The 13,136-nt window shown below is 38.0% G+C and overlaps 1 protein-coding gene across 2 annotated transcripts in view; it reads left to right on the top strand.

Moving 5' to 3' along the window:
• The first annotated feature begins 3,426 nt into the window (after nt 1-3,426).
• Nucleotides 3,427-13,136, top strand: part of LOC129359758 (semaphorin-4G-like) — a 30,798-nt gene continuing 21,088 nt past the window's right edge. For both annotated transcript variants that reach the window (XR_008605939.1, XM_055029621.1), the window contains exons 1-2: nt 3,427-3,564; nt 10,037-10,323. Coding sequence is in view for 1 of the 2 variants with exons in the window: in XM_055029621.1 (XP_054885596.1) it covers nt 10,194-10,323 (130 nt within the window). In the remaining variant the exon portion in view is untranslated. The remainder of the gene's footprint in view (nt 3,565-10,036; nt 10,324-13,136) is intronic.

Raw genomic sequence — 13,136 nt, 5'->3', positions numbered from 1 at the left:
GACTTTAGAAGCAGGAGTGTTTGAGGCACAAATCTGGAAAAAGATGCAGACAAAAAAAAAATCTGCAGCTTTGAAGGTCCTAATGAGCTCAGTGAGCTTCCTCCAAAGAGGAAAACCAGCTTTTTGTCAATCCGCCCATCTGACCTGCCTGGTAGAATCAGGACGAAAGTCTCAACAAAAGCCACATCGAGGTGGCGCCATCATGCTTTAGGAATGTTTTCCAGTTGAAGAAAGTGACTAACAATTCCTCTTGATCTCAGACTGGCGCAGAAGTTCATTTGTCAGCAGAACAATGACCCAAAGTAGATGGCCAAGATCTCAAAGGAGAGGCTTCAGAGCGACTCTGCGACTGTCCTACAGCAGCCATGTCAGAATCCAGACTTGAATAGGAGTGAACATTTTTGAGGAGATTTAAAAATATCTGCACAGATATTTCCCTTCCAACCTGAAGAAGAATGGGGGAAACTACCTTAAGATAGACAAGCTGAGCTAGTGGCATCGAATTCGAACCGACTTAAGGCTGCAAATGCTGAATAAGGGGGAATCAGGGAAAAAAAAGTCAAGCTTTTTCCACATTGTCATAGAGGTATTTGTGCGGAGAAGTTAGTGGAAAGAAATTAATCCATTTGGAAATAAGACTAACATAAGAGGTGGAAAAAGTGAAGTGCTGTGCATACTTTCCTGATGGACTGTATGTTTGTGCAAATGAGGACTGATGTAAATGTTGCCCTCTGCTGGAAAATACGTCGAGTTTCTTTTTCAATACGTCAAAGTCAGAAATCTCCAAACTTTTAACATTCAAAGGGACATTTCTGCTTTACTTCAAAACTAAACTGAATGGACTCTAATTAATCAACAAATCTAGCTGGGTATTTGGCCACTTGACCAGAAATCTAATTTAAATAAATTCACAATTTCCCTGCCACAAACTCTGGTATTGGTATTGCTTGCAGATTTTTAACGGAGTTACACTAAAAGAGTAAATATAGCTAAGCTTTTATATGTTTGTATGGGCTGAAGTTTTTCTTTTTTTTTTTATTTAATTTTTTTTTATTGGACATAATACTAATGTATACCTTTGCATTAACTTGACTGAGGAGGTGATTTAACAATTTGCCACTGTAAAAGGGACCAAAACAATCTTCAGTTATACTGCTAAGGTGTTCTTCTGAGTTTCCCATTGTTTAACGCATTGGTCTGTCCAATAAGTGCTGCCATTTATATTATTTTTATTTAATTTATATTATTTTATGCAAAGAAAATCTGGCCACTTGCTAAATGAATTGAGTGCCCATATTAACATGATATCCCTGTCCACTATGAACTTTTGATCAAAACTGAAGAAGTTTTCATCTTAGCAACTCTCTGTTAACTTTGAAACACTGATATGGTCCAAATAAACAATAATCTTACAAAAATAATATTTGGTGCAAAAACACCTAATAGTCCTCAGAGCTTTATTCAGCTCAAACAAAATGACAAACTGGGTCTTTGAATGTTAATTTTCTATGTCTGCTCTAAGCGGGTGCCAGCGTGGGACTGTCGGTGCCGATACTAGAGGACATATTCTAAACATTTAGGCTTCTAAGATCATCTTAGTCATTAGTAAACGACTAATGACTAACTTTATTTACATTCTTTCATTTTTGAAAGAATGTAAACAAAGTTTGCTGAAGCATACTGCAAAATCTAAAAGGAGAGCCATGCGCACTAAACACAGAAGCCATGTTGCTGAGGTGACAGTACTTTGAAGGTCAATACCTGAACACATTTCTTTGTGTGTGTGTGTGTGTGTGTGTGTGTGTGTGTGTGTGTGTGTGTGTGTGTGTGTGTGTGTGTGTGTATGTGTGTGTGTGTGTGTGTGCACTCAGTAAAATAAAAAAGCGCTGCACCCTGCCATGTAACTAATACTGCATATTTGTTGTATGTAAACCTGCTCAGCATTACTTCTTTGATGGTAGCTGTTGCCCTGGTAGCCAGCAACGGTGTTGCTCGTTTCTTCGTCGTGAGCTTCAGCTAACTCTCTCAGTGGGGTCCCATTTGGGTCTGCTCCACTGGTCAACGGAGCTGGACGTCAGAGACATAAGCCAAGACCTACACAAATCCCTTTCTGAACTGAAAAACATGCTCGCTGCTTGCCCAGGGAATGCTACAAACTCTATTCATTATTAATGTATACGTTCAGAATGGATTAAAAATTCTGTATGTGTGAGAGAAGAAACAGTATGCTTCAAGGCAGCTGCCCTTGTGAGCTCTAATGATCAGAGTTTTTGTTGGACTCTGAGGCAAAGCAACGGGGATCACTTCAGGACTTCACGAGGGAACGGAGGACCAGCAGGGTTTACAAGCACACAAGCAAGTGTCTGACTTGTTTATTGCTGGGAGAATTATGGCACTAGTTTCCCTCGCAGTCACATTTATTCATTTATCTTATTCAGTTATTTATCTTCAAAGAAATATTATATATCTAACAGCCACGTTTATCCTCCTGGCTGTTAGATTACAGCCTTTACATTAATCTTACTTATTGTGGCAATCAAAAAGATGTGATCATATTTTTACCCGAGGGATGGGGCAGATGAGGAGCCGCAGGTGGGTTTTTCATCCGAACAGCTTTAGATGAATGAGTCACACAAAAGCTACCAGTCCCTGAAACAGCAAGAGTGAACTTGGAGATATCTTTTGAGCACATATCAGTCCCTCAAACGCCGAAAAAGCAGTTGACCTTTAATTTGTTGCCAGCAAACTCACAATAAAATTGTCTTTTAAAACCTTTGCATTTATTTTCCTGTCTGCTTTAGTCTTAGGGAGCCAGAAATGATGAGTGTGGCTATTCCCCAGGACCACTTGTTCTCTGTTTGAAAATTCTGACTCATAACTAGCAGCTGTAATGTTTCTATGAGCAAACATATATTTCGCACTGCCTGAATATACTTTAAAACACAGTTTGTGATCTCTTAATTCTTTACTAAACTAATCTTAAAAACTTTTTTTTTTTACTTTCTCAAAACTAGTATCTCTCTCGTGGATTCAAAGACAATTATACGAGAACCGTCACTGAAGTAAATCTCATTTAATCTAAAATATGGCACAATAATACTACTACTAGATTGTTACTTCTAGAGTTTGACATAAACTCTGTCTGAAATACAGTCAATTTAATGACATAGATGAAATGCATTAATCCATGTATTTCTCAAAGTAAACGCTAGGGGTCAGTGTCTCACCACAAGCGGGGATAGGCTGCGTCCACCTTTATCACTTTTACCGCAACTCGCTGCGCTTCCTGGACCTCGTAATATTACTTCGGGACGTAGGCTAGTGACCCACGAGGTTTCCCATCAAAACCTAACATTTCATTGTTGAGAGCAGGGAAAAAATAAAGGGCTTCAGAGGTTAATAGGAAGAAAGTGAAAAGAGGGCGGGCCACCTGATGACGGCAGCCGAGCGGAGGAGCTGTTGAGTTAGTGGCTGTTTGAGAGTGAGCGGCTAAAGTCCACTTGGATTATGACAAGCTGGAAACGGACAAATCGATTTTCTCGAGGAATCTGGACACGAATTGAGGTAAGAGACACTAAATCCTACACGAAAATAGTCTTATTCGGGGGGGTTCTGGTGTATTGTGCTACTTTAATTGTTACTCTGACAATTTCCTGTCATGATCAAATTCTAGACACATTATTGTCATGTTTTCTCCCCTTTTCTTTCTTTATTTTCTTTTTTCCAAACAACATATGGACTATTCTCTTGAAACGATTTGGAACAAGTATTTTATCTTGAGGGATATGAAACTGACAGGGTGACACCTCACTATATTCCCCGCAGTGTGTTTAAATTGCATGTCTGTGTAATGAAAACATCCATTGACCCTTTGTGTCTCTCTCTGCATGACTGCGGTAGTAAGTAATCTAGACTTTTCAGGAGTGAGTTTTAGTAATTTTACATTTCCCAGACCTGTCTATGCAGGATCCACATGTGAAGGAGACAGCTGAGAGCATGCACTGTAAACACACAAGGTCCAGGAGGAGCATACATCTTTCAAAGTGTGTTACCCTGTCATCATCTGGACAGTATCTTACATGCCAGCTGGTAATTAAGCTCCCAGAGAAGTGCATGTAAACCAAATAAACTCCATTATCTACTCTTTAATGGAGATTCTTGGCTTGATTGATCAGCATGGTAACATTTATAGAGCTGGTTTCCAACTCTTTTGTTATCTAGATGTTTGTTTGGACTCTTTCAGAAAGTCTCTGATCTGATCTTTAAATTGTGAGTGAGTCAATATCCAGCATTTTCTTCTTATTAGTAGTCCAAAGGGCCAGACCTGATAAATATTGATGATAACAGGAAGGCTAAAATAAATTCTGATTGTAAGAAACATCTAGTTTCAAGTCGGAGTAATTCATCTGGCAACATGGCCTCTTGTAAGCATGGCAAGAGCCCACATGAGATTTTAATACTGTGTTAACCTTAACTGATTTTAGGGTATTTTAACAAGCAAACAACAAAAGCAACTTAGATGTGTAACCATCCATCCATCCATCCATTTTCTTTACCATGATTGTCCCTAGTGGGGTTGGGAGGCGCTGGTGCTCCTCTCCAGCCAACGTTCCGGGTCACAGGCAGGATGTACCCTGGACAGGTCGCCATAAATATGTAACATAATCTAAAGATATTTTTAAAAGACGGAAGGGACGACTTTTGATTCTTCAGCAACAATAATGGATTTTTTACTGTTTTTTAAATAATGTAACTTAAAACATGTTGTTGTTTGGTCTTTTCATTCATTGTCTTAGGCACCAGAATAAAATTAGAATATTCATCTCCTAAAATTACCTGGACCTTTTTGCAAAAGCCTGTGTATTGTCAGAGTATTATGCCTCTTGGTTGTCCTGCTCTCTGTAGTTTATATTAGATAATTAATTAGTCAAGCTGTCTGCTCAGATTGCAAATCTGAAGTTGTCTCTTTGTTAGACATGCTGCTCTATCTTGTTAGTATTTTTCTTAAAGCAACATTAAATCATTTTTGGAGCAATGTTCTTTCTGGTGAAGATATTTTATATTTCTCCAGCTCTCTAATTCAGAACTCTTAGAAAGCCCTCATAGGTCCTTCAGTGCAACATTTGTCAATAACGACTCCAAATTTCTGACCAATCACACAGTATTTGACACCCCTTAAGAACAATTTCTGCCCAGAATGTTTGTCATAGCTGCAAGAGTAAAAATATGTAATTTAGTTCTTGCAGAGCATTCTGGTGAAATATGTAACATGTTTCATATGTGGCATTTCGTAAATTCAAATTCAATATCCTTATGTATAGAAATTTAAGCACACTACAAATACTTTAATAACACTGAGTTATTGAGGTTTGATCAGGCGACATAAGCCCATATTTTGTAATAGTCAGAGAACCCAAACTGAGATCAGAACTCCAATCAATGAGAATAGGATGAGGAATAAAATCTTTAGTTATTTGCACTGTTGGCTGTCAGCAGGAAGTTCCGGGCTCATTCTGCATGTAGTTTGCATGTTCTCCATGAGTGTTTGTGGGTTCTCTTCGGGTACTCCGGCTTCCTCCCACCGTCCAAAAACATTTTAAGTCTACTGTTTTCTCCAAGCTGTCCTTGGGAGTGACTGTGTGCCAGACCAGAGACCTGCAGTCGACTCTGCCTCTTACCCACCAAGCACAAGAGCTCAAGAATAATGGGGTAAAGACTATTAATGAACGGATGGATATGAGCATTTTTAGGACTCTTTATCCTCACCATTTCGCAAAAAATACTTAATCACCAAGCGAATAAACATTTATTCAAGCAAATGGCTGTGAAAAGGTTTGTTGAGAAGTGTGAATTGGAAATAGGATGGGGTGAAAAGTCAACATGTAAAATCTGGACTGTTTCAAGATAAAAGGATGATGCTGATTAATGCAAAAACACCCAAGTCTGCATGTGTTCATTTTAGTATTTTTGCAATGAAAAAATTAGGCACCCTAATGCACCCTTTTGCTGTTTTAGCTATCTTGTTGGTTTTCTTTAGCTATGAATCTTATCTGTAATACCTGACTATAAGATTATTATATGCACAGAAGATCCAAGTCCCTGTATGCCCTCAGAGATTATGAATTTTACACCAGCGACTCTTGATGGGTTTTTAAGCTGATATCACACCTAAAATAGAAAGAGGAGATTATTTCTGTTATTTAAAACAGGAATAATCTTTTCTAAACAAAAGATGGCAAACAGCCTCTCAGTGAGAGAGCTTTGTCTTCAGCTAGCCCTCTGTGTCAGAATAACTCTAGTGTTGGAGATGGATGTACAGAGCTCAGTGTTTTATTCACCACTGCGCGTGTAAAACATGTAAAGCTGCACAATTGTGAACAAATACAGTTCAGTTCTGCTGGTTTTAAAGCCGTCTATCTATTGGTCGAAGCACAGCTCAGTAACTTTGACTGTAATCTTTTCTTTGCTTTGGCGCATTCATGTACACTGAGAAATTCAGCTTTATATGTTCTTTAGGATAAATGGTGTCTGTTAAGGGAACTGTCACCACCGTGCTCTGCTATTCAAGTCCATGGACACTTTATAGACGTTTGATGAAATCATTTCTGTGAATGAATGTCACATCTTTGGCTTATTGCTTGGTTGCCAGTTTGCAAATTAAAGTTTCCTGGATTGTTGAGTTTCATGCCACAAAGATGAAATCAAAAATATTTGACTATAGAGAGTGGTGTAAATTGAGTAATTGCTCTCTGCAATTTTATTTCCCATTTTCTCATTCACCCATAAAGCACTGGTCTTCCTGATCTTCTGTTGTAGGATTTTGATTGCCTGACTGCTTTCAGATCAAGACAATCTGTTTTACTGAGTCCCTGAGATAAGGGAATGATTAATAAAAGTATCCCTGAATGCAACTCCTTCTGTTTTCTTGTTGGCTTTTGTAGATGACTCTCACACAAGATTGAGAAATCTTACAAATCATTACAGCTGACATCCATTAGGCGGGTTTATGACTGGAGTAACTGCTCCTCTGCAAAATAAATTTGTAACATTAGTGAAATGGGACTAGTTCCCAAATGCAGAAACTCATAAAAAGCAACCGTACTTTGGTAGATTTAGTTTGACATTCCACTTTTCTTCTTCTTAGGAGCCCATAAGAAATCTATGTCACATTTTCGAAGCCATCAACTTGGGTTTAATTTCCCATCGGTTGTAAATTAACATCCTTTTGCAGAGATCAATAAGCCTTCACTGTAATGTCGATTTAATTTTTACTTGAGACATTCTGTGTTTATTACTCTAAGACATCAAAAACTTGAGGGTCCGCTGCTTGAAATGATTCTTTCTAGTGCCAATTATTAATGCCGCTGAGCTTTTTATTACTTAAGATATTGTACATGTGGTGTTTGTTTTTCTTTGCAAAGCCGCCACAAACCCAAAGTGGAAGTTTTGCAAGGTGGGGAAACAATAAAATGGCAACACATGCAAGCAAAGACAGCATATTTTTGAGAACATTTAAATTAATTTCCTGTTTTTTTTATTGTTGTTTGCATTGTTGCCTTTTAGGTTCCTTTGGCAGATGGTTTCACACAATAACATTGTAAAAAAACGGTACTGACTAAATGATTTACATTGCAAATAGAGCGTTTGGAAAATTGCAGTTTCAAAGAACTGGTTTGACATCAGATTGGATTTAAATACTGTGCATCAATGCTGAGAACTTTTTCCAGCTGGCTTTGATGCAAACACCGTCACTATAATCGGAAATAGTCTCACAATAAAATATTTTCCTGACATGAGACAATCATAATTGCAAATTAACTAGCAAATCAAATGTTAATGATGTTGAGTATAGCTATGGGTTGTTTTTTTTTTTAGATTCTTACTGCATAAAAATATGAAAGTATTTTGATATTTAAATCAAAATTCCAAATAAATAAAGATATGTGATTGTGATTGTTTCTGTTTAGAACAGAAAAAAACAATAGTTGTTCTCATTGCTGCACAAAAACATAATAATTATGTTTAATGTCTTTACCATATGTTTTTAACCTTGAGTTAATATTGAAAATAAAAATCTGCTAAAATTAGTCCATTCAGACAACTCGTGTAAATACATATTTAATAGTTTTCACAATGATTACACTGGTCAATTCCCATCAATCCGTAGCCATGCTGCTGGGAGTGATGAGAACCTGTCAAACACCTGAACATATCTTCTGCATGTCAGGAGGTGAGGATGTCTGACCTTTAAGCCCAAGAGAGGGAGATGGAGAACCAAGCAGAATTAGAAAGCAGCAGCAGGACTTGCTTGCAGCCTAACTGGTCTGCTCAGACTTGTAAGGTACAGTTCCTGTATTCTGCAGAGGGTGTTAAACATCACATGTAAAGGAGCAACAAAACTCACTTACTTTATTTGACATTTGCTGAGTAAACATTCTTTTGGGTCTTTTTGGGTGGTTGCACTGAAGCATAAATATTTCCAAGGGTCTAAATTTGTCTTTTTTTGGAATCTTACAAGCTAAGTGGAGGAGCCTTCTTTCAGCGACCTTCAGCCAATTCCTACACAATGTTGGTGTGTAAATGAAGGCAGCTAACTTATAAGGAATCCTGATAATCCACCAATCGATACTTTCCCAACAAAGCAGAGCGTTTTCTTCTATAAATACCCGCAGATCGCTGTTGCATCATCATGTGGCTGGCTACTAATCTCAGTTTACTTTGGCTTGTCAAAGAGGTGTTTTAGTTTGACCTTCTGTTAAGAAGAAATGATACATTACCACAAAAAAAAAAACAAGAACAAGCTCCAACCCAAAGACATCACAGGTTTTAATACTCCCTCTCCTTTTCTACCTTTGGAAGTGATTTTTCTTGTTTAGGAATGTAATTATGCAACTTTTTCCCAAACGCAAAGTCTGACGGAGCCCATATTTTCTCTTTGTGATGTTGTGTGTACTGTGAAAATAAAACACAAGTTTTTGATTCTTTATATTGCTGTCACCATCACGGCTATAGTGCATCGCTCTTGCTGCTGCATTATGCAACGTTAAAGCCAGTTGTCATGGTGTTAGCCTTGGAGAACTACAGAGACTTTCTGTAAAGGTGTAGTCGCTGCCTCCACTACCAATAGCTTCACTTATCAACCTGTTATATATATTTTTTTCTTTTTATCTTTCTCATTTTTGATCAAAAGATTAATGCTGTGCCTGGTTTCATGTCTGTGTGATGTACTAAGCTAAGACTCTGGACTCTCAGCTTGAAGGACTTAGACATGATTTGTTTGATGGAAAGTGCTGAAGAGTGTGGCTGCTTACATTGGGATCTGAAAGCAGTTAGTGTCTCTCTCCTTTACCTCTTAAAAGAGAGGCAGTAAATGAAAGAGAGATATTACCATTACTGCAAATAAGGTTGGACAAGGCTTGCGCTGCTCCTCAGAGTGTGTGCCAGTGTTTGTCTCTGTCAGTCGGTGAGGGCACTGGTGCATGGGATACACGCAAACAATTCATCCCTTTCCTCCTCTCGCTATCACATCTTCCATTGCTCCTGAAGAGGGTCTTACTCTGCAGAAGAAACATTGGCATTCACGTCACAGCATACACACACACACCCACCCATGCACGCACACTCACACAATTTGCAGAGATGATAATATTTCACCATTCATCCACTGGTGGGTTTGTCTCCTCTAAGGTACGTGCGCTGTTGAACTGGTTTCACCTCATATCGATCTAGATTACTCTTCTCTGCTGCTTAACCCTCAACTTTAGGGTTGGGATGTTGGTGCATACGTGTCTCGGTTTCCAGTTGTGTTTTTATTAAAATATGAGATTCATGTACTCTTAATCAATGCTCTGAGAGTTTGAAGCACATGATATGTTTTAATAGATCAAATGCACTTTATGTATTTCTTGGAACAACCTATGCATCAGCTCATTTGTTGTGACTGAACCCTGCAGCACCAACTTTTCTTCCTATTTTGCCATTCTCGATCACAGACTATTAACTCCACTGGCTCTGTGTGTGCATTTTACTATTTCAGGCTTCTTCCCTCCTTGCTGCTGGGGCACACTGAAGGAACCCCAGAGTGAAGGAAAAGAGTGACAGCCCACGAGTGTTTATCTGAAGAGGTGAATGTCTTTGTGCACACGTGCGACCTGTTAAAGGAGAGTTTCTACCCGAAGAGACGCCAAGCAGAGATGCGGGTAGCTCACTTCATGGCAGCGATGCTCCTGTTGCTCACTTTGTTGTGTGCAGTGGCGACTGGCTTTCCATTCAGAACACCTCTGGACCTGGACGTGACTCCACGTGTCACCGTCCTGCGCAATGGTAAGGATGTCTGCTGAGATTTACATTCATGGTTTTTGCAATCTAAAAATATTTTCCAGAAGAATATTTGAGCATATTCTGTGATTACCATTTTACTGTCGTGTTCCCATCTCTCAGGGTGTTTCTTAGCTTGTAACCTGGCATGAACCAATGCTAAATTTTCTCTCTGTGATAACCACGTGTAAAAACTCCAGTACCAACGTTTATTAATTTCTTTAATCTGTTACATTAATATATTGTTATTAGGAAAGGACCAGTTACTGGTATACCATAAATGTCGAAGATTTGACAGTCAAATCTTTAATCTTACCATCCCTACGGTTCAAAGTCCTTTTTTATTAAACAATGCAGAAAGTGCCAGAGCGAGCCAGATTTCCTCTGTGTATTTATATGGATTATAGAGTAACACAGTGCTTCCGTTTACCCACCTGTGACTCTGCGCCATGGATCACCTGGTATGAAAAGGCACTAGACATTTAATGTTTAAATTTAATGCTTGCAAAGCATTAAATTTGATCTGTTTGGAGGTATCTTTGATTACAGTCTTGGCATAACTGAAGCAGCACTACCCTTCACACTTATCCAGGTAATCTTGCTTTAAAGCTAGAGTTGGCAAGTTTCAAGTGGCATGACTGTTAAGCAGCTGACTGCAGGCTCTGCCTGAGCTGATAGTCCATCTAATTAACCAGCTGATGTCAGGTTGTGTGTTTTACTCTGTAAAATGAAGATAAGCTTAGAAGTGCATTTCTGCACAATAAGATATTGAAAATCATTGAAATCATTGAATGGATTAGTTTGTGTTTGTTAGCTACGTTACAGTTAGCATGTGTGACTAACTTCTCATGCAACTTTCATAGTTTTGGGCATGAGCTTCATAGAAAAGCTCATGTTCATATATCTTTATTAGGACAAGGGTTGAGGAATATCAAACCATTTCCAATGTTTTCAAATTTGCAGCAATTTTCTTATGCCAAAGGTGAATGTGAGCAAATGATAATCAAGGGTCTAAAATTTATCTAAAAGCTTTAATTTCTTTCATTTTTTCCCCCTGCCATTCAAAGTTTGAATAATATTAAATGCCAGTTAAATAATAATAATAAAAAACTTCATGCAAAATTACAACAGTTAAAATTTTTATGTTTTGACCTTGTATCTTTTAAGATTTTATTGCCACTTCTTTCTTTCACACCTTAAAACGGCTCCATTCTTGTTTTTATTCCTTCCTTCTTGAACCATCTCAGTTATTCACTCCTGTGAATAAACATTGTATCTCTTTCTTTCACAGGTGATGATTTTTTTTTTTACTCTTCTTGTGCTCAGTAGTGATGATTATTTACTCACCTCGTGAGCGGTGGCATGTAGCCCGAGGTGCGGTGGAGACACAAGCAGATGTGTGAATTGCTTTCTCTTGGATCCCTGCAGAGCATCCAGGGAGTCTGACTTCGCTCAGAGTAGTCGAGAAGCACCGTAACCATGACAACTGTTGTAGTGTGGTGCAAGACGGCGGTATACAATATTTTTTATCTTTGGACATGTGTAAGGATGTGTGAATCGTTATAACAGAAGTTATTTTTTCATACTTTTTTAAAAATTTCTTAATGCAACACACAGAGTTTTTCAAGTGATCCCACTTGTTTCTAAACAGTTTTATTTCTTTAAATATTTCCCATTACTCCTCTTTATTTAAAGCCCTCTTTGTGACCATGTGCAGCTCATTTTTATAATTTGTGCTCATTCAACCTTTTGACCCTCTTAAACAAATTCTTTTTAATTCATTCCTCTAATCTGCTTATCTCTCTAAGTCAACATAAATATCCTTTTCTTGGTGTTACCTTAGTTGTTGCTGAGTATTCTTCTTTCACTTTATTATGTTATTAAACTCATACTCTGCCTTGAAAAATAATTTATATTTCTCTAACTTTATTCCATTTTGTTGCTTCCCAACCAAACATTTGGATGTGTGTTATCATAACCTTTTGTAGCAGATCAACACAAGCAAACAACTCCAACAGAAGTTGAACCCTGAACCTGCTCTCTCTTACATAACGGCAGACCCTAGATTGATACTGAAATGGTATAGCTGTAACCAAATTCATGTTAGAATGTCCTGGGCAAAATCTAGATAAATCTAATTGAGAATGTGTGAAAGTTACTTTTTGCTGTCTTTACATCTGCAAAACTGGCAGCCAAATACCCTAAAGAGTTGCAGCTGTAATTGGAGTGAAGGTGATTTAACAAAATATTGACTCAGACCGGCTGAATACAAAGGCACTCCACGTGTTTCAATCTATTATTATGCTTCCACTTGATAATAATCAGTGTTTTGCAATCTGCAGCATCAAATCCAATTAAACAGTTTTAAATTTGATCTGTTTGGAGGTATCTTTGGGTTCAGTGTTTGGCTACAATGGGACAAAATGTGAAAAAGTTGAAGGAGTATGAATCTTTTGCCCTTTACTAAAACTCTTTTTTTTTTCCTGATACCTTCACTACTTATATTTTCTGCAATCTAGAACTAAGGTTTCCAAACTAGAGTGGTAAGACAAATCATTGGTGAATACAAACATTTCAACTTTACTATTTTTTCTTCAAAACAAAAAATCACGTTAGGTAAAATTTTCTTAGGTTTATCAATTTTAATCAATTCTCCAACCATTTGGGTGATGGAGAGATTTTTAAATGGAGGAAAAAACACAAGAAAGCCTCTCCTAATTTAAACCTGTCAGGTGTTGTGATAATTTGCTCTGAGATTCATGTAAACGTCAGAAAGGTGAGCAACAAAAACATGTCTGTCGGCAGGGCACGTTGTGCTG

This window comes from Poeciliopsis prolifica, unplaced genomic scaffold, assembly GCF_027474105.1.
Source record: "Poeciliopsis prolifica strain line A6 unplaced genomic scaffold, Auburn_PproV2 SCAFFOLD005, whole genome shotgun sequence".
In the NCBI taxonomy this organism is placed as follows: domain Eukaryota; kingdom Metazoa; phylum Chordata; class Actinopteri; order Cyprinodontiformes; family Poeciliidae; genus Poeciliopsis; species Poeciliopsis prolifica.
The sequence above is the reverse complement of the archived record's forward strand: the minus strand, read 5'-3'. Positions and strand labels throughout refer to the sequence as shown.